This window comes from Akebia trifoliata, chromosome 9 (assembly GCF_017979445.1).
Source record: "Akebia trifoliata isolate Shusen 1 chromosome 9, ASM1797944v1, whole genome shotgun sequence".
Lineage (NCBI taxonomy): Eukaryota > Viridiplantae > Streptophyta > Magnoliopsida > Ranunculales > Lardizabalaceae > Akebia > Akebia trifoliata.
The window spans coordinates 25,890,292-25,912,029 of NC_141383.1; the positions used below are offsets into that span (position 1 = coordinate 25,890,292).

Consider the following 21,738-nt stretch of genomic DNA (forward strand, 5'->3'; position numbering starts at 1 on the left):
AAAATATTTTCCAAGGGTATTTTTTATAATTTCATTAGTATTGTGTAAAGTCCAAATTATATTTCCTGAGGTATATATATTTCTCTTCCAGTGAAAGTGTGTGATCTATAATTACGAGTGTTCTCTTTATAGTCAAATCAGTGTGATCTGTAAATGTATCTCAATCTAAGGGGCACCCTGTAAGTCTCTTTATTTTATATGTGATTTGTGTTTGTTTGGATCCGTTTCTTAGTTCGATTGCATATGCCTTCTTAGTAATACCATATTCAAAAGTTTTCTATCGATATTGTAGACACGTGATTTCGTCATTACGATAACCACATCTATTAAGGTTAGGAGTTGCCACCATTCATATTGTAAGTGGGTGTGAATGGTCACCCGATGTGCATTTTTTGAAAAAGTGACATTTTTGGCGTTTAGTGACTCTCGGTGGATAAGAACTAATCGAACATTGAGATTCGAGGTAAGTGGCTCGGTTGGAGAAAAGGGAAGGTGTTAGGCACCCTTTTCTCCCTACTAAATAGTGGTAACCTCAACTCAACTCGGTCATTTTAATCGAAAATACAAAAATAAAAATGAAGTGCCACGTGTTGATAATGTGTACCCTAAGTAGGGATTTATTTTTGGCTTGATTATAGGATCATCTCATTGAAAGAGATGATCCTAATGGATCATTTGCCTTGAGATCTACTCATCTTAATCCATTTAAAATAAATGAAGAGGAGGGAGGATAATAGAAAAGGGAGGAGGAGAAGGTAGAGAGAGAGGGGGGATTGCCTTGAACCCACCTTGAAGTCCCAAAATTTTCTTTTCTTTTCTTTCCTTCTTTCTCCTTCTTTGAGTCTTCGTGAGTCCTTAGTAGAATATGAGAGTATGAGAATGAGAAAATGTGATTAGAGAGAGTAGGGATTTCCTTTGTTTTTTTTTTTTAGTGAGACTTGTGGAGGATTAGTGAAAGAGAGTTGGTAAACTTGATGAGAATTTGTGATGATTGTTAGTAGTGAGAGTTGGGGGGGAGAATTTTTGTAGTGAAAAGTTGGGAGAATTTTTAGGAAGAGGATGAAGGTATTTATAGATGTTGAGGAGTTATTTTAGGAATATAATGGGGTGAAGTGAAGAAAAAGGATAAAATAATTATGAATTTGAGAGAGAAGTGGGTGTAATTTAAAAGAGATTGGAGGGTATTTAGGGAATAGGAGTTAAATGGGTGAGTTTTGACCCAAATGGTTTGGATCTTACCCAATCCATTTGGGTTGAGTGTTTGGTGAGGTGAGTTTAAGATGGTGGTTATGATTAAATGGTATTTGGTTTAAGAGAATAAAGGATTTAAAGAGGTGATTGATGATATTTTGGGAGGGTGAGAGAGATGATGGGTGGGAATGAAGGGTTGAGATAGGTTGATGGGAGAGGTTGAGTGTTTGACTTGAGAGGATGATGTAGGTTTAGATTGTAGATGTGGATTTTGTAGGGAATGATGAGGGTAGATTAGGGGAGGTATAGGTTAGGGGTGTGGGTAGATGTGTTTGATTTGAGAGAAAAGGTGATGGGTTGATGTATGGGTAGATAAGGTTTAAAGAAAATTAATGGGGGTGGGTAGTTGGATGAGAGAGGCGAGATGGGGTGATGACATGTGTCACATTTTGATAATAAAAATAGTGATTGGTTAATGTGGGTAGTGGTTTATGGGTTAGGGTTGTGGGTTGGATAATGAATTGGATATGGTTAATGATTTGTGAGCTTTGTAGTGTTGGACTTGGGTTTTAGAAATGGTATTGGATTTTAGGGATTGATTGAGGGTTATTTTGGAATGAATTTTGAGGGTGTAGGTTGATTTTAGATTTTAGGTAGTGTGGGATTAGGTTTAGGTTAGGGTTAAGATGAGAAAGATAGATTTTGAAGAATTGAGGGTTTATGGGCCTTAGGTTTTTTTTGAATTCGGAGATGGAGCGGTAAAGGGATAGGTGTGGTAGGTGTCCCAAGTCTCGTTTTTTAATTTTATTTATTTTTTTGTGATTTTTGAAATCATTGGTTTGATCAAAAATGCCACGTGCTGGCAAATCGGGCTTTTTAAGGCTCGTCGGTAAATTTTATTGAGCATTCATTATTTTTTATTTCGGGAATGGTGTGGTAAATATTGGGAAAGCGTAGGGTAAGCCGAGTCCTTTTGGTGGGCCTCGTAGACCATTGAGAGGTCTTAGGGGCCTTGGTTCGATCTAAATGTCACTTTTCAATGACTTAGGCCCGTTGACCCATTTATTTGAAAAATCTGTATTTTTGGGCCCTTTCGAGTCTGGGCCCGTTCAAATTGGAGTGTCTACAGATATGACTTTTTGAAATGCCTAAAATATAACTTTCCTATTAAAATGAGAGAAAGGTGGGTAATTTTTTTCTTTGACAAATCCACATTAGTTAATAGTTTTAAATTATAAAAATATCCTTACATTCACTAGTGCATTTAAAAAAATATTTATCATAACATACATAACATAAAAATATTTTTAACATTTAAATTCTCTAACAAGAATGATACAATACAGGTAATTCCCACAATAAGAGCCTAGGTGGTGTCCGCTTCCTACACCTCAATACATGCCACGTAAGCCACAAACAACAATTATTGTGGTATACGTGGCATGTATTGTGGTGTAAGAGGATTTAAAACATTCTCCCTAAGTGTACCCTTGTGACATATATATTAAGGTGTGGGAAGAGGGTTTCAATCCCCCACTCAGAATGTCTACTATTTTCTATCAATAATATAAATTTATAAGTCAAAAGGTATGCCAATTCATGAAGGTCAAAAGTACCCTTGTCTTTACACATACAGAATGATCAAAGGGGATCCATAATGGGGCCATCAAGTTTCATTTTTTAAAGTTCATTAAAGTTGAGCAGTTCAATTCCACTTAGCCATCTCTTATGACCCCTCCATAAGCCTAATCTCCAACCATAGTTACGTTATCAAAGTTGATCTTTATTTTATTTTAATATATAATTTGGATCCTTAGAAAAACATGCTATTGAGTCTAGTTTCTTTAATCAAGATTCCTTATAAGAAAAGCGAACGTGTATCTTGTTGAGCATCTAATTGACTTTTAGATGAGATATCTTTATCTTGATAGTTGCCCCTTTCCATGTGAAGCGGTATGGGTCATGGGTGAGGCTACCACAGGCCCATGTGCAACACATTTTTTTTTGTTTTTGAAAATGTGAGTGGAAATCTACTAGCCTAACATGGTTGGTTTCACTCTCCAAATCCTTAGGAAGTGGGAGTTGAACGTGTTAGATCCAAACAATTGATCTTCCAACTTCTCTTTGAGATCTACATTGCATTGATGATAGTCTCGATATATGTATTAGATCCCTTGGATGTTTTTGACGGTGTAAGCCTCACTACTAGGGCGAGGAAACAATTGGCCTCTTCAAACATTGTATCTCACCCAAATCCTCCTGGCACACGCAGTACCATACAAATCACACATTTTAAGTAAGTCGGGACATTTTTATGGGTGACCAACGAGAGGTTTGAATTCAATACCTCTTCCTTTTTAAAGGGAGTCTTGGTCATTACACCCAATACTTGTTGGTTAAATGTTCACTAAATGTTTCTTTTTTACTAACTCAAATGTCATCAAACATTCTTGGGACCCCACAATAATTCACATAACACATGCAATGGGTTGAAACTGGGGCCCCATGCACCAATCCACAAAACACACATTGCCCAACATGCTCAATAGACATTCACTTGCTTTTTGAGTGTTGATTATGAGATAATGAGCATGGATGGACTCAAAAACTAGATCTTAGGACAACTGTTTGATAATCCATAGATCAACCTAAATATGATACTGATATCGATGAGACACATGTTATTATCTCATTTCTTTGGAAAATACTAATTGAGTTTTAATGAGAAAATGTGAAATTGGGGTCAGGTCGACATGCTTTTCATTTTGGATTTGACTCCTTTAAACACACTTTGTTGTTCTTGTCTCTTGTCAAAACTAGAAGCATTCCTACTAAGAAATGGAAGAGCAAACTTCTTTCTTTGGGGTCAAAGGGCTATTCTATTACAAAATAAGTTATGGACTCGGATATGATGCTGCTCCTTCTAATGAGAGTTCCTTGGGGATATATGAATTAGTGGCAAAGGAGCCCCCACTCTTAGGGGGCACCACTTCGATTAAAGGAGTGAGCACGTAGGCAACAGTAGCGGCCCGTGAGCTCGCCACCATCCCTGGCTCTCAAATCTCCTCCCTCCCAGTACTCATCCACCAAGTTCAGCCATCCAGCAGCATGGCACCCACCATACCTTGCTTCGGGGCCGATCTCTTGTATCGGAGCAAATATATCTATTGTTTGTTCCACCACAAATCGATTTCGCCGCATGGATTGACTTCCTAACCTGATCTCGACATCCAAGCACGAATCCCTTGAGCGTTTCGACGACAATTAGCAACAAAGGCAAACCACTCTACTACGATGAGCAATAATAAACATATACTTAAACACAATTCCAACATATTTGGGCTCTGCATCCTCTCTCAACTATCACTTTAGAGAGTCAGAGGCCTCTGAAATCACTCCAACACACTTTGCATCGGTCTCTCTACTTTGAACCTTTTTTTAGAGAGAAGTAAAAGAGGAGAGTGAGATTCGCTCTCTACTTGTTGATGATAAAAAAATAAAAAAATAAATAAAAATAAAGAGCCATTTTACTTTAATTGAATTTCGTGTAGAATTAATAAAAGTATTTTTGAAAAAATCATTTTAGCTACTACAATTTGAATAGGCAAAATGACTCTCTCCCTAGGAAGGATCCAATCGGATAACCATTGGACATCCACTATCCAGACCCGATGAGAGAATCCGCTTTTTCGTTCCTATCCAAATTCCAAAAGGGCCCAACCTTTTCGTTGAAACCTCCACGAGCCAAAGCTCCAAAGTTCAATGATTCAAGGATATCTTTTTCCTTCACTTCAAATTACAATTATACCCTTTCTCTGAAAAAGGTTAAATCCTCCCAATTTGCCATTTAAAGCTCGGCCTCGCTCGCGCTATTTCTCTCTCTATAACCTCCAAGAAAACCTAGAAGAACGATAATGGCGTAGAAATGGGAAAGCTAAAGTAATGAAGAAAGCGTTGCAGAGGTTCGATTTTCTCCCTTCGAGGTAAGAAAAACTTCGAATCTCGAAACAAACGGCGCGAGATATATTTCATATTTGAAGATTCCAGAGATAAATTCAGTAATTTCTGTCACAAATTAAACATTTAGGTAAATTATGTTCTTTTCATCAATCAAAGAAGATTTCAAAACATTGTGTTAGACGATTCTACACAGTAAGTTCTGCTAAAATAGTTGCCAGATTTGGAGAAATTTGGAATTTTTTGTTGTTAGAGTTTAAAATTGGAATAATTTTTGGTTGACCGAAATTTCTCAGCTGGGTTCCCTTAAAGGCCAAGTTCCGTTTTTGATTTGTATTTCCTTTAAAAAAACAAAAAAACAAATTTTTTTTATGTTGCGTGTCGGCATCTGTAAATATCTGGTATATACGTACGAGCCCTAGTTTTTGACACTGTGGATTCTATTATAGTCGGTGGAGAAATGTAAAACAAGTAAACTTCTCAAACACATCATCACGAAGGGTCATCCCTAGCCGCCTCTTCGGTCTTCGTTGAAGGAATTTTCGTTGTTCGTGCAGGTGATTCTTATATATAAAGATAGAGAACATTGGTGATCAAGATATCGAATTGTAGGGATCTTTTGGTGTTAATTGTTTTGTGAAAAACATAAGTTTATTATTGGAGAGTCTCTGTAAGATTCTAGAGTATATGGGGGGCAGCAGTTCGAAGGACACAAGTTTTAGACGGTCTTCGACATCTTTTGGGTCTGGTTCTTCTTCTTTGGGTGGTCATGGCCATGGGTATCCTCCACAATCACCATATGAGCAGCAAAACGAAGACTATTATCCTTCTGAACGCAATTATGCCACACCGTACTATGCACCGGCACCACCACAGGAGTATGGTCATCAAGTTAGTGTTCCTCAAAAGAAGTTGGACAGGAGGTTTTCGAGGATAGCTGATAATTATAATTCCTTGGAACAAGTAAGATAATTGAAGATTGTTTCATTTGTTTTGGATGCCATGAAATCACATATAGGAACAAATATAACTTTCTCTCAAAAAGAAAAAAAAGAAAAAAATTGAAAATGAAACATTTGATTTATGGTTTTAATTCTTCTGTATGAATAAATCCTATTTGATGTTTGTAAAGCATCAAGAGCTATAGCCTTGCTTTTAATATATTTGTAGCTTTTATTTAATGAGCAAGTTGTTATTGATTTTATTTTTAATAAGTTGTTATTGATTTTGATTTCTCCATTGTAATCTCTCGGATTTCTTGCATGGTACCCTTCATCAACTGTTCTTGTGGCTGTGGATAATGATGTTGGGAGTGTATTTGACGGTTGGGGCTTACACATAATTATGCAGTTCGAGCATTTGCCCACTCATTCTCATTAATAATTTTAGGAGTTTACATATTTTCCAAGTCATGGAGGAGCTGTGTGGTTTGTGAAATTCGTTGATTGAGTTATTATCAAATGCTAACAATTTTTTTTTCCTAAATGGCCATCTCCAAAAAAATGTTTCTACCCATCCCGAGGAAAAACATCTGTGATTCTAGCCCATGTCAGGGGGTGTATGGGAGTGTCAGAAAATCATCATTATAAAAAATAATAATAATGAATTCAAAATCTAAAGAAATTTAAAAAGTTTACCAAATATCATTTGTGTAAAATAGCTGGGTTACTTTCCAGCATTAACAGGCTGTGATGCATGCTATAAGTTTATCAAAAAATGTACAAATTACTGTGTGAGCTAAGTTTGGTCTCCTTGGAAGACCCGAGACATATTATTGGCAACCAGGAAGTAGAAGTGATAATTGTATTAGAAAACGGTAATGTTGGATGCTCATTGAAGGAGAGCTAAGAAGTAGAACTAACAATTTCCTTTGGATTGTTGGAAGTTCAGAAGTTAAACAATTTACTTCAATAAAAAAATAAAATAAGTATATCTCAACACCCTGAATTTGGTTGGCGTGAACAAGTTATTCACTAAGATGGGTAAAAGGAAGCACAACCAAAAAAAATGCGGCCGACGTAATATCATTTGTCTCCACAAATTGACCCTGTTTTTGGCATTTTCAAGTTTTATACACGTGCAAAATGCCAATACCTCAGCTGTGGTCTACAGCAGTATTCTAAAAGGTGTTTGAGGTTTATGCATCCAAAATTTACTTATCTGTAAATTTCATGTGAAGTGATGACAATATGTTGTCAAATTCTTGGTGGATGTCAATAGTATTTTGAGGACTATCAACAAAAAATGAATGAAGTCACACCTATTGCTATACTCTACCATCAAGTGCTGCTCATAGCAGTGATAACTTGATCTTACTTTCGTACTGATTGCTTATTCATTAGGCACCAAACTTTCTGGTGACCTTTCTCCTGTTATTATGTGGAATTTATGGATTATTTCCTACTGATCGATTCTTATGATAATGACTTTAAGCACTTTAACAAATAATGAGGATTATTAATGCATCTTCTGCACAGGTCACTGAAGCACTTGCGCGGGCTGGTCTTGAGTCATCTAATCTCATTGTTGGCATTGATTTCACAAAGAGTAATGAGTGGACAGGTTTGGCCTCATCCTGGTACTTAGAGCTTCATTTATATGTTGGTGTGCAATTTGCTAAACTTGCTTTGGAAATCAGGTGCGAGATCATTCAACCGTCGAAGTTTGCATCACATAGGAGATGTTCGAAATCCCTATGAACAAGCAATATCTATTATTGGAAGAACGTTATCTACTTTTGATGAGGATAACTTGATCCCTTGTTTTGGATTTGGAGATGGTAGTGTTTCTTATAAGAGGTGTCATAGTAAATTTTTTTATAAAATATTTTCTAAATTGTGAGGATGACATGGATTTATTCTATATTTTGCAGCATCAACACATGATAAAGATGTATTCAGTTTTTACCCAGGTGGGGAACTCTGTAATGGATTTGAGGAAGCATTGATGCGATACAGAGAAATAGTCCCTCATTTACGATTGGCAGGTTGCTACACTACTTCTCCATTTTCCTTGTAATAGTTTTACTGTTTTCTAATAAAATATTTTTCTTGTTATTGTTTTGAAGCACTTCTTAAGCTTGACATGATGGTTGTAGTGTCTTATAATTTTTTTGTTCTCTTGTGACAGGTCCTACCTCATTTGCCCCCATCATTGAAATGGCCATGACTATAGTCGAGCAAAGTGGTGGCCAATACCATGTTTTGGTGATAATTGCTGATGGGCAGGTATTTAACTTTGGGCCAGATAGTAAGATTCTTTTAATAAGAAATGTTGTTGAGCAATGTTAGTTTTTTCATGATTTACGAGAAGACATCTTCTGATGTGGTAGCTCACATGTTACTATCAGGTTATATCGTCTCGATTGTATAAAGTTCCAACATGTAAAAAGCCCCGCTATTTAAAGTCGTATAATGTTTTAATTGCTTAAATCTCCATGTTTCAAACATCATGGGTTGTCGGATCCATGGCATTGCAACCTACAAGACTACCAAATATAGGGTTTTTATGGTTAAATGTGTTTTCTCTCAATACGAAAGGCAAGTCGTAGGATAAATATATAATGATTATACCACTCGAGTATTGTAGTAGTGGTTTTGCAACCTTGGATACGGTCCCCTAGGTTGTGACCCCACCCCCTACTCTACCACCCTATACGCCTGTTTGTGATATCAGAGTGTATCTGCAGGGATTAGTCCCACTTCCAAAGGGGTTGGACTCACACACACACACACAAAATTATTGTCACTCCAGGCAATTCCAAGGCTTAAATCTCACAGAAACCATGGATTACCACAGGTAACTAGAAGTGTTGATACTGAACATGGACGGCTAAGCCCACAGGAGCAAAAGACTGTTGACGCAATTGTAAAAGCAAGGTAAGTTTTTGGTGATGTGTTTCCCTTTTTGACTGAGTTTACCAACCAAGGTTTACAAATGTTCCCTCTTTTCTTTTTTTGGGTCCAGCAAGTACCCCCTGTCAATTATTTTAGTTGGAGTAGGGGATGGGCCTTGGGATATGATGAAGGAATTCGACGATAACATCCCTGCGCGGTCCTTCGATAATTTCCAAGTAAGAAGCACTAGATAGCATTCGAATTTGCTCTGTTCTTTTGTTTAGTTGATATTTCCATGTTCCAAGTTGTGTGTCAATTAAGGTCTAATTGCGGAACTATTTTGTTTTGTCCAGTTTGTGAACTTCACAGACATTATGAAGAAGAATGTGCCAGTGCCCAGAAAGGAGGCAGAATTTGCTCTCACAGCCTTGATGGAAATACCTACTCAGTATAAAGCGACAATTGAACTTAATCTCTTGGGGTAAACAACAGAGTTTGCCTTCTGTATTTTCCTTTTTACCACTTTTATGTTTTTTTGGGCATGTAAATATGCTTCTGAAACATAAATGTTAAATCTAACTGCCTTCATGCTTCTCCTGTTTTGAGCAGTGGTCAGACTGGCAGGGCTCCACAAAGGGTTCCTCTTCCACCTCCTCGTTTTGATGCGGCTTCTTCCATGTCAAAACCTGCTCACTTTAGCAGTTTTGAGAAGAGTGCACCTCCTTACGATGGTCACGAAACATCAGTGGGCACAGCTCCTCCTGAAAGTTCTGCTTTTGATAACCAGGTACACCAATGATTCCTTGGAAACTCTCCTCTTCAGGTTTCTTCATCAGTTGGAGTTTAAAACATATTGGGCTAATTTTACTCATTGCACGCTGCCCGATGTGTTTTATCTCCAATAAAAAAAACATGGCACTTGGACACAGGAGTTACCTATAGAAACGGGACATCTTTTGGATCGCGACTCTTTTAACTAATAATTTAGGCCTGGTGCTAATGAACTCTTCATGGATCTGGACAGGTTTGCCCCATTTGCCTTAGCAACACGAAGGATATGGCTTTCGGCTGCGGACATCTGGTAACATCTCTAGACTTTTAAATCCCCTTGTCCCTTCTCGTTCTCTTCTCATGCTTATTGTTGGTAAAATCAATACTTCCCTCAACATTCTTGGCAAGGTTGAGGGCACAGGTTTAAGGGATATATTGACATGTTGGAACCTTTTTATTCTTTTGCAGACATGCTGTGAATGTGGCCAAGATCTTCAGTTGTGTCCGATCTGCCGAACCCCAATACAAACCAGAATAAAGCTCTATTAAAAAGGCATCAATCATCCTGGCCTTTTGGATTTCTCACTTTTGCACTCCCAGCCACTATTAGATGATCTCCAAAATTATTGTGATTCTTTTGACCACTGCAACGACTGACGAAGGAACGGTTACTTATAAAATTTTATCGTGCTCATATGTACATTAAAACTAGTTAGTTTTGATTCCTTTTGTTTTATATTTTGAGAGTTGTACATGATTCTATTTCGTTTGTGAGCTTATTAAGATGTAATTTCTCATAACTGATTATTGTAGTATTTCTATGAGTAATATTCATCCTTCTCTCATTATAATTTAAAAAAGGCTTGAAAAGCACTCGATCCCACCCATACAAATCTCCATTAGGTTTTGTGGGGTTGTGGTCGTAGGGTTCCATTCTTGATTTGGGTCAAGAATACTCACCCTCCACTCATTATAATTGTAAAGAAATATAGCAAAGTGATAAAATCATATAGAATTTTGATAGTATGACCCTTTTCCTCTTCTGTCCAGAGAGAGAAAAAAAAGATAATTTTCTGATATGATCATTTGAAAACATGATTTGATGCGATGGAGTTGTAGAGGAAAAAATTATATGAACTTTAAAAAATAGTTAGTTTTCACACTTAAATTTTATTTTTACATTTGGGTGATTCGGTGGCTGTTCATTTTCAACACCTTTAATTAAGCACGAAAAACAGTATTTTTTTAATATATATTTAAGTATGAATAATTTCATGAAATCTAAAAGATTGTTCTTGGATAGACAATGTAATAATTAATGTGAGTCCAATGCCCTTTTTTAAGATTTGAAATTTAAAAAAATAAATCTATGGGCAACATGCAAGAGAGAAAAAGCTCTCTCTATTGTTGATGTCATTTGTGCCATATGTCAAATGTTAGTTGGACTGTGAGCAAACATGTAAGGGGTGTGGCCAAAATCTACTTCATATTATCAAGACTCAATCATATATATTTAGAACTAAACTCTTTAGGTCAAGGAAAAGCTTTTTCATGAGAGAATACATCTTTTATTGATAGTTACCAATTGTATTCCCTTCAAATCTTGATCATCATATTAATAAAAAAAATTAATTAAATATCCTGCAAACTCATGATGCATGTGGAAGGGATAAAATCTCTAAGTACGATTTGTAATTTGGTCTTCCCTTGTATATTGTAAGAAAATTTGAAAATTTATTACTCATATATCAATTATAATATATTAAGAAAGAGGAATACTAACACCTAAGACCTCGTAAGGATATTAGTATTTTCCATCCCATTTATTTTTCATTAATACCCTTTTGTCCATTTTGTCTTTTAGTAAAAATGATAAATACATGTTGGTATTTTACACAAAAGAATGCTTATTTACATAATAAATACTAAGAACATTTAGTCTTTGGACTTAATTTTCATTGTTTGTTAAATGTTTTAACAATCAATGCCAACACAATAAATACATTCTCATGAGATCTTGAACGGTAACATTCACATTTGAGATTTTGGACGTTAATGTTCACATTTCAAATAGTTTGACGTTCAACCATCCTAATGAGATAAATAATATGGTGGTGCTATTTGCATAAAGCTAAAATGCTCAATGTACCCACTTTAATGTCAAAGTGTTAAAAACAAGATATTTTACAATTTTACCCTTTTTATGTACTTTCTGCACTCACCAAAACTGATGAATAAAAAATTCACTTCTTTGTATTCTTCTTTTTCTTTTCTTAGAGAGAGGGAGATAGTGAGTTAGAGTTTTATGAGAAGTTGAATTAATAGAGATTAATTTTTTTTTTTTTTCAAGTTATCTTATTTCTTTAAATTTTCTCTTATTTTTTATATTTAATAATCAGAGAAGAAAGAAAAATCACTATTAAAAAAAAAAATTCAAAACGAAGATTTTTGAAAAATTTTATTTTGTAGGTTTACGTCAAACATGTTTTAATTAATTCAGTATGTGTCTACTGAACATTACATAATAGATTTTGTAGGTACCTATCGAACATCACAAAGTCAAATATTATAGATTTTATTCGATAAGTATTTACCGAACAAACCTTTTCATGTAAATTTTTTGTGTTTAGTATACTAACATTGAATCTGTTTTCATAAGATCGGTAGATACATACTAAACATTGTTAAAAGGATTTAGTATTAGCACATGAAAATAAAAAATCTCACATATAAATTTTCTCAGATGAATGACTTTGATTTGATTGAATTTTAAGGTGTTATAGTTTAGAATTCTGCTTGAAATTTTTTTAGCTGCAAAGAAGAAGAATGTGTGTGTGTGTGTGTGTGTGTGTGTGTGTGTGTGTGAGAGAGAGAGAGAGAGAGAAGAGGACGAGGTTTAGTGGATTCCTGGGTGGGTGCATAGATAACCAAAAATTAAAAAATATGTCCGATGGAATGTATGCAAAGAGAAAATCAAAATTTTAGGTGTATACAACGAGTGAGTGGGTGCACTGAGTATTTTAGGGGTGTGTCAAATGGCTCCACCTGCTGCATTAAGCGTAAGAGGCATCAGTCATGTTAGCCCTCTCGGACCGAGACTGCTTATCCACTCTTACTGCTGCCCTAAAACCACCTTTTCTCTCTCCATAAACCTCACTCCCATTTCAACCCCTTAATCTCTTATCCTCTCTGTCTCTCTCTCTCTCTGTGCTTCAGCCAACCCAACATGACTTTTGCAACTACAGCTCTCTTCAAGCCTACTGGTTGCCTAAGCTCACACCCAACACTCCTCACCACCAAAGCTTCACACCCATTTCTCTCCCTACCTTCAAAACCCAGTAAACTCCACTTCTCTTCCCCTTATTCCTCTCTTTCATGGTTGTCTCCTCTCAAAAGCAAAATATCTTCATCCTCTATAGTATCTCTCATTGCCCAGACCTCCAACTTTGCGCAACAAAATGAAGAGACCCAAGTTGAAGAATTGGGTATCAATTTGGAGTCTGAGGAAACTGAAGAAGCTCATCTCTCAGACTTGGAAGGTGAGGAAGGAGAAGAGAGCGGTGAAGAATCATATTCAGAGCCATCTGAAGAGGCAAAGCTTTTCGTTGGGAATTTACATTATGAAATTGATAGTGAGAAATTGGCTCAACTCCTCGAGCAGGCTGGAGTTGTCGAGATTGCCGAGGAAAAAAAAAATTGTTTATCTACTAATAATGTTCTCTGTGAGTTTTAACGGTGTGGATTTATTTTGTTTGTAGGTAATTTACAATAAAAACTAAAAATTTCTCTACTAATAATGTTCTCTATGAGTTTTTAAGGGGTGGGTTTAACTTGTTTGTAGGTAATTTACAATAAAAAAATCTCTACTAATAATGTTTCTGTGAGTTTTTAAGGTGTGGGTTTATCTTGTTTGTGGCTAATTTACAATAAAAATAAAAAAAAATCTCTACTAATAATGTTTTCTGTGAGTTTTTAAGGTGAGGGTTTATTTTGTTTGTAGGTAATGTACAATAAAAAATTAGAATTTCTCTACCAATAATGTTCTCTGTGAGTTTTTAGGGTGTGGATTTATTTTGTTTGTAGGTAATTTACAATAAAAATTAAAAAAATTCTCTTCTAAAGATGTTCTCTGTGAGTTTTTAAGGTGTGGGTTTATTTTTTTTGTAGGTAATTTACAATAAAAATAAAAAAAATGCTCGTCTAATAATGTTCTGTGTGAGTTTTTACGGTGTGGATTTATTTTGTTTGTAGGTAATTTACAATAAAAATTAAAATTTTCTTTACTAATAATGTTTTCTGTTAGTTTTAGGTGTGGGTTTGTTTTGTTTGTAGGTAATTTACAATAGGGAGACTGATCGGAGTCGCGGGTTTGGGTTTGTGACAATGAGTACTGTTGAAGAAGCTGAGAAAGCCGTTGAGATGTTCAATGGTTATGTAAGCTCTGCTATTCCTTCTATTTGTTTGCTTTTTTAACTAATTGTACTTATTTTTCATTTATATTTTATTTGTAAGAATTCATTTAGGAGATTGTTCGGAACATGTAAATCCACTAAGGTCGTATTTTTTTTGTTTGCTATCTTATTCTTGATATATTTTTGTTACTCAAAAAATACAAACTTTAAGGTTTAGTGTTTCCCATGTACAATTTGTTCCCATTGGGGTCTTTAAATATTTACGCTTCGGGTACATTGTTTTTTTTACTCTACTATAATTGGATTAATCTGCAAGCGTAAGCCCATTATCTTGGAGATTGATAGCGATCTATCCTTTAAATTATTTAATTGAGCTATGATCTTGGTTTCTTCCAATAGAATCCCCATTGGAAATTTCCATCGTTGTCGTTTTTACCAATAAAAGATTCCTCCTGGATATTTATATTATGTTCCAACATGTTCCTTTTAAAAAAAAAAAAAATTTATGAATAAGTCCACTTCTTTCAAGTCCATGAAACCTGGTTAATTTCATCAAGGTTGGCAAATAAATCTTTTACTTTGGAATGCTTTGTGAAATAAGTGCTTGGCTTGAATTGCTTGATCTTGTATAGAGCCCATAAAATTAGTCAACTCCCATCATTTGTTTGATTTGTTTGTGTGTTTTTTTTTTTTTTTAAAGATATTACTGTATTATATATTAATTAAGAAAGAAAAACAGAAGGGTGGTTTAGCTGACTATCAGATAAAAAATGTACAAATGTACATAGGCCAACTCCCCACGATACAAACCCATCTGAACAGAAACTCTTCAAAGAATTCACCCTTGAATTCTTCAAACAACTTACACCAAACTTCCATCATATTTTGATTAGTATTCTCTTTTATATTGGTACTGCTGCTAGCTATGCATATTTAGTACAGAAAAGTTCCCTCAAAATTGTGTATTTTTCATATTTACCACATCTGAGGGGATGTTCTAGCGAATCTGACTATTTTGTCGTACAAGTTTATATGCCTAGAGTTTTTTCTACCACAATTTAGAACCTTAATTGAACTTCTATGGTTCTGTCAAATGTGGTTGAGAGTTTCTTTTTGTGCTTGAAACAGGATTTAAATGGAAGGCTTTTGACAGTCAACAAGGCCTCTCCAAGAGGGTCCCGGCCAGAGCGACCCCCTCAAACGGTTGAACCTTTGAGAATATATATCGGGAACCTACCATGGCAAGTGGATGATGATCGCCTAGAGCAGATTTTCACTGAGCATGGTAAGGTGGTAGATGCGAAGATTGTTTACGACCGGGAGACTGGACGTTCACGTGGTTTCGGTTTTGTAACAATGTCCACCCTTGCAGAGGTGGATGATGCTGTTGCTGCTCTTGACGGACAGGTAAGATGCACGTCTTCTATCCTTCATTACTATAGATATTATTACCACACCTTCAGCATAGCATATTGTCCTTCATTTCACCTGGCACATCTGCACACATGGAATGAAAGGAGTCTTAGGGTCTCCTACTGTTTAGGGAATTCTGTCCTCGAAATTTCCTTTGTAGTGTAAATTTTCTTTGAACGAAATTCTCGTTAGGGTCATCGCTTTGACAACCCACCACTTGTATTGTGCCAAGAACCCTTTTTTTTTTTTTTTTTTCTAGTATCTCTTCAACTAAGCTAAGCATCTGCACACATGGAATGAAAGGAGTCTTAGGGTCTCCTACTGTTTAGGGAATTCTATCCTCGAAATTTCCTTTGTAGTGTAAATTTTCTTTGAACGAAATTCTCGTTAGGGTCGTGGCTTTGACAACCCACCACTTGTATTGTGCCAAGAACCCTTTTTTTTTTTTTTTTCTAGTATCTCTTCAACTAAGCTAAGCATCTTGATTGGGTCTTATTGTTACTGCAGAGCTTGGACGGGAGAGCAATCAGAGTTAATGTTGCTGAGAAACCTAGGCGCAACTCCTTTTAATTGAAATAGTAGACTAATCTCCAAGGACCATTTTTTGAATCTCTTGTAGTGTGGTAGGTTCATTTTTGGAGGGGATATGTCCAATGATCAATTTTATTTTCTTTAATTTTGGTAGCTAATAGCAATGTTTTCAAATAGCTGGAATTCTTTTCATTATATGATCTTTCATATTTTCTTTTCGGTTGTTGTTGTATTATTATTAATAACAACTACTCTTCATCCATTTCTATATGATTATAAAATAAGAATTTCTACGTAAAACTACGAATGGACAGTAAAACTATTACCATGGTTTAAAATATCGGAATGTATCGATCGATATGTATCTAAATCAACCGAGACCAATATGAAACAATGAATATTTCAGGCATGCATCGGCTTTTATTGAAAGTTATCTGTTTGTATGAAATATATCATCCAATATGATATTTTAAACCATGGTTATTGCTTCTGTTGCTGTAGGAAGATTGACTATTCCTCATAGGACACTGTTTTAGGCCCACAAATATAAATTTCGATCCACCGTTGGGTGATCCGTAAACATTCAATCAATATGAGAATCACACACTAAGCGCACGACAGGCCGAGTTGGAGTTGTGTCATTTTGCACGAAGGGCTCATCATGACCAAAAGACGCATGTCCATGTCTTTAACACGTGTGTTGATTGTTGTTTTTCGGCTTGGATCATTCACTCTATCCTTGATTTGGTAAATATTGAACGCATAGGTGAAGTGATCAACAATAGAATCTTAGGAGATGATAGTTTGACTTCAATTATACATGGTTGATTAAGATCAACTATTTCCAATTTGCTTACATCCTAAAAGATTAAGTTACATCTTTTATAGATTAATGTTCTTGGGCATTGCCTCGATTATGGCATAAGTAAAGCTAAGTTGTTCGTAATAATTGAAGTTTTGAAGTAAAAAGCATTTATGGTTATCTGCACATCTTCACGTCAGAAATGTGAGAATCATAGTAAATCCCAATATCACCCAAGCATCAATCCAAAAAATAAAACGTACTCTAAAGTTCTAAACATCCATTAATCTTGAAATTTTTTAATACTATAATATTTTTTTTTTTTTAGTTACTCAAAATCAATGTATAGAAACCATCAACTATTTTCTATATCAATATCTAATATCCATAGGTCTTTCTATCCAGTGATATTTTACAGCAGTATTAAAGTCAGATTCAAAATAGTTGTGAGAAAAAAAAAAAATTTTTAAATGCATTAAATATAGTTATGTAAAATATTAGATTCCAAATTCTTGGAATAAGGATTTGATACAGTACGAATCAGATTAAATGGTTTGCAGCTTTTATAATTTAATAATAAATTTTGTTTTAATAAATGAGTTGTGTAGTAAGTTGTACCCATTTCTACCCGAGAAAGTTATCATAATTCTTCATCAATTGCAACTGTTCCATTTATTTCCCATACTTTATTACGAACTGAGATTTATGTGTGAAGCTGATGAACCAAGGGCATGACGCCATGTACACTAAAAATAAATCATTGAAACTGCTCTCAAATTTTCTCTTTGATCAATCACTTATGTCATTTAAGACACATGGCATTGTGCCATTGGTTCACCAGCTTAACATGTAACTTTCGAAATAGCAAAATCTCTGTCATAAAAAAATAATTCTCTGGTGTCCAAAGACACCACCAATTAAAGGAGGAGATGAAAAAAAAAGAATCGTGATAATCTAATTACCCCACATGACAAACTTAATCGACTACCTGACATGATAAGTTCCAAAACCATAGATCTATGCTCCTTGGTATGTTTGATTTCCTTGGGAAACACCTTTTTTTTATATGGGAAAGTGCACAGATCTATAATTCCAAACTTGTCACAAAGTAGTCGATTGAGTTTATCACGTGGGAAAGTCAGATTATCATGATTTAAAGAAAAATTCATGTTTTCTAGTAATACGAACACATTGTTGAGTTTAGTCTCACATCGGATACTCATTACCTTCTCTCTCTCAAACTACCAACCTCTCCACTCGTTGCCAATTGATTTGGAGTTGAATCCCAAAACTTATCCTTGATTTAATCATATTCAAACTCAAATCCACCAAAATTAAATTGTCTCCTCCCCTTAGTATACGCCACCCCTATGCACTAAAACAAGTTCATGTGTGCTTTTTAAAACTCGAATGTCAACTGAGTCAACTCGGATGTTTAAGGGGGATTTTGTGCTAAATGTGCAACAGTGAGGCCTACTAGTGTTTGATTTTTTCGAACTTCAGTGGACTATAACCCCCACTTGGCCCCATGTACGTCTACCATTTGTTAAAAGTCATTCTAAAGTATGATAAGTAACAAATTAATCGCATAAATTTGAATTTTATGGCATGCACTCCAAGATTTGCCCAATAACAAAATAAGGTTTGATGGGTAGCAAACTTTATAAAATAAATTTCCCTTGGAATTGTCAAAATTCCAAATGAGTTTTTGTAAAATATAAAATGCAACAAATAGGTTTGCCAAGTTAATCTCTCAAAGAGAAATCGTGGCATTTTCATCAAAACTATTATTACATTTTCAAGTGGCAACAATATACATTATCTTACATATTCAATTACTCATGATTGCTAAATTATTCCGAAATATAAAACCACTCCCAAATACAAAACTAAGACACGTATATTAATACACGATTACAATTACAATCACAATTCCATTATGAAAATTCATTTTTTTTCCTTCTAAACTTTCATCTAGTTAATTTAGTAACCTTAAATGAAACTTAAATATTTCAATTATTCAAGACTAACCCTAGGCTTGAAAGTTACCAACAACCCATTCTTCATGTAAAGTGTAGTATTAAACTTTGGAACAACACTTTGACCTTCCACCACCTTAACTTGATACCTCAACAACATTGAAGCTGCCACCATCTTCATCTGCATGTAAGCAAATTTCTTCCCCACACACAACCTTGGTCCTCCATTAAACACCACATACTTGAATGGACTCTCCCTCACAAACTCCCCATCTTTTATCCATCTCTCTGGCTTAAACTCTCTACAATCCTTCCCCCATATCTCCTCCACACGTGCCATCGAAAATATACTATAAAGCACACGTGCACCCTTCTTTACAACACTCCCATCAGGCAACTCGTCATCTTCTTGAACCTCTTTGAAGTCTATTGGCACTGATGGGTAGAGTCTCAAAGACTCAGATAATGCTGCTTGAAGATACACCATTTTCTTTAACTCTTCAAACGTAAAAACTACGCTTTCGATGCTCTCCTTAGTGTTTCGATGACTAATAGTGTTTAAAAGCTCGTTAAGAATACGATTTTCAACTTCTGGGTGTTGATGTATGAGCCATAGAAACCATGTTAATGCAACAGAACTTGTGTCTCGTCCTGCCAAGATGAAACTTATGCAGAAATCTCTAAGAAACTTCAGAGAGAATCGATTCTTATTGTCTTCTTCTTTTACTTCAGTAAGTCTTGATAACAAATCGGACCGATATTTTAAGTTTCCAAGTTTGTTACACTCGTTTATCCGATCCGTTACAGTCTTTTCGGCGAAATCATGAACGATACAAACCGCTTCTTTGAGCTGCTTCTCTGAACCGATTCCAAACAACTTCATGGGTTTCCACACGAGTCGAGGAACTATGAACCGAAACAAAGTAAACTCTGTGGCCTTCTCGAAAGCCTTCGCGAAGGGTATTTCGGGTAATTCCATGGCCAAGCAACCCGGGTCCACACCAAAAGCTGCTGTACATATGTTATCAAACGTAAAACGCAGAAGCAGCTCTTGAAGATCGATTCTCTCTCCCGATTTTACAAACTTGTTTAACAATTTTAAGAGCTTTTGATGAACCAATTCTTGAACCGTTTGAAGAGAGTAATCAACGAACCGGGTCGAGTGCATCTCTGACGTGGCAGCTCTTCGTTGGTCCTTCCACAACTCATCATCAGCGTTAAAGATACCATCACCAAGTAAATCAAAGAATCTCTCTCTGTAATATTTCCCTTTAGGGAAGTTTTTGAACCTTGTTTTCAACATGTATTCTATGTTGGAAGGATCAACGGTCAGGATTCCATGAGCACCACACATCCACATACCTCTATAGTAAAAGGTCCCACCACATTTGATCAAAGCTTCAGTAGCCCAATCATAGATATCAGTGACGTGTAAGAATATGGATGGTAAGATCCCCATCACAGGCCATAGCATGGGACCCTTGTTGGTGAGTCTCTGCAGCAAAGCACTGAAGATGAAGAGACCCAATAGGGCAAAAGCTAGATCAGAGAGCCTTATGTGAGCTAGAAAACACACCATGTTTGAGATTGAAAGCTTGATCATCTCCATCTTTTGTTGACCGTCGTAGTTTAACTAAATGGGTTGCGAAGCACGAAGTAGGATAGGGGTAGATGGTGAGGCTTGAAGGATATATAAAGGCAAAAAGAAGTTCATTCGTGTAGCAGATTTGTTGATTTAATTAGGATCTTATTAAATAGTATTAACTCTTTAAGTGGCTCACACAGATGATAAAGATGTCTATATTAAAATTTTGATAAAAATGAGAATGTGAAGTCTTTCTTGTCAAAGTCAAAGTGCCTTACTGATGATGTCTTGGAACTCTCGAAACTCTTTTGTGAGTTAGAAATTAAAATACAATTATAAATTATATTTGATTAGGTGTTGAGGAAAGGAAAATAAATTATAAATCTTAATAATTTAAAAACAGAGAAATGATATGTCCAAGATCTTATGGGAATATTAGCATTTTCCGTTACATTTTTTTTTCAATAATATCTCTCTATTTAATATTTTAATGAAAAAGATAAGAGAATGTTAATCTTTTATATAATAAATATATTTATTATATTTTTATTTTTTATATTAAAAGATAAATACATTAGAATATTATTGAAAAGTGAATTTAGTAAATAATGCTAACATTCCCATAAAATCTTGGATAATGTTAAATTTATTAAAATATATAATTATTTTTCTTAACTAAATCAACAACCTTGTGGAAAACTTGTCTGGATTCGTTTGATATTAAAGTAGAGTCGACTTGTAATAATATTACAACACCATTATATTATAAGTAAAATCGTAAGTGATTTTATTGAGTCGTGTTTGAGTAACATTAAAATTGACATCAATTCTCACATTGCTGATGTAGAGGTGCACACATAGCCACAAATACTTTTCACTCATATCTTGATAAAAAGCTTCTATGATTCCATAAATACATCCACATCAACAGTATGAGAATCAATGTCAATTTTAATATTACTTCAGCATTTTTCGATTTTATTATGTGATGTAATTTTACTATAAAATCACTATGATGTTTATTCAGAATATAATGGTGTAATAATATCAAAATACTTGATTAAATGCTATGATAGAAAAATATCCATAAAATCCAGAGATTTCAAATAGCCAACAAATAGGGTGGTGAAGGGGGAATTTCAGAGAACTCGAAAAGAGTACAAGAGCACCAATAACTTTTAATTAGAACACCCCAAGACGTGTGTTAAAAACTCTTTCTATAAAAAATTTGATAGGGTGTCTACCTCCACACACACACACA

At 35.2% G+C, this 21,738-nt stretch overlaps 2 protein-coding genes and 1 pseudogene across 2 annotated transcripts; 2 read left to right on the top strand and 1 right to left on the bottom strand.

Annotated features, from left to right (window-relative positions):
* The first annotated feature begins 5,021 nt into the window (after positions 1–5,021).
* On the top strand, positions 5,022–10,904 carry LOC147395039 (E3 ubiquitin-protein ligase RGLG2-like). The gene is made up of 12 exons (XM_086453729.1): positions 5,022–5,174; positions 5,598–6,111; positions 7,626–7,710; positions 7,787–7,927; positions 8,021–8,134; positions 8,278–8,375; positions 8,947–9,026; positions 9,115–9,220; positions 9,338–9,465; positions 9,594–9,771; positions 10,009–10,065; positions 10,224–10,904. Exons 2-12 carry the CDS (start codon positions 5,836–5,838, stop codon positions 10,302–10,304), a joined length of 1,344 nt encoding a protein of 447 aa, XP_086309855.1. The 5' UTR covers positions 5,022–5,174; positions 5,598–5,835; the 3' UTR covers positions 10,305–10,904.
* Positions 10,905–12,838: 1,934 nt separating this feature from the next.
* On the top strand, positions 12,839–16,329 carry LOC147395040 (28 kDa ribonucleoprotein, chloroplastic-like). Its single transcript, XM_086453730.1, has 4 exons — positions 12,839–13,438; positions 14,086–14,189; positions 15,296–15,574; positions 16,088–16,329. The coding sequence occupies exons 1-4, from the start codon at positions 12,982–12,984 to the stop codon at positions 16,148–16,150; spliced, it is 903 nt and encodes a 300-aa protein (XP_086309856.1). The 5' UTR covers positions 12,839–12,981; the 3' UTR covers positions 16,151–16,329.
* A 2,466-nt stretch (positions 16,330–18,795) lies between these two features.
* Positions 18,796–20,774, bottom strand: LOC147395041 (cytochrome P450 86B1 pseudogene; annotated as a pseudogene).
* Between the last annotated feature and the right edge of the window lie 964 nt (positions 20,775–21,738).

Excerpts from the sequence above, each read along its gene's own strand:
- LOC147395039 (XM_086453729.1), top strand. The coding sequence starts at position 5,836 with ATGGGGGGCAGCAGTTCGAAGGACACAAGTTTTAGACGGTCTTCGACA. Across the intron at positions 8,135-8,277 it reads CCCTCATTTACGATTGGCAG|GTCCTACCTCATTTGCCCCC; the intron begins GTTGCTACACTA and ends CTCTTGTGACAG. Across the intron at positions 9,221-9,337 it reads GGTCCTTCGATAATTTCCAA|TTTGTGAACTTCACAGACAT; the intron begins GTAAGAAGCACT and ends TGTTTTGTCCAG.
- LOC147395040 (XM_086453730.1), top strand. The coding sequence starts at position 12,982 with ATGACTTTTGCAACTACAGCTCTCTTCAAGCCTACTGGTTGCCTAAGC. Across the intron at positions 13,439-14,085 it reads TGGAGTTGTCGAGATTGCCG|AGGTAATTTACAATAGGGAG; the intron begins AGGAAAAAAAAA and ends TGTTTTGTTTGT. Across the intron at positions 15,575-16,087 it reads TTGCTGCTCTTGACGGACAG|AGCTTGGACGGGAGAGCAAT; the intron begins GTAAGATGCACG and ends TTGTTACTGCAG.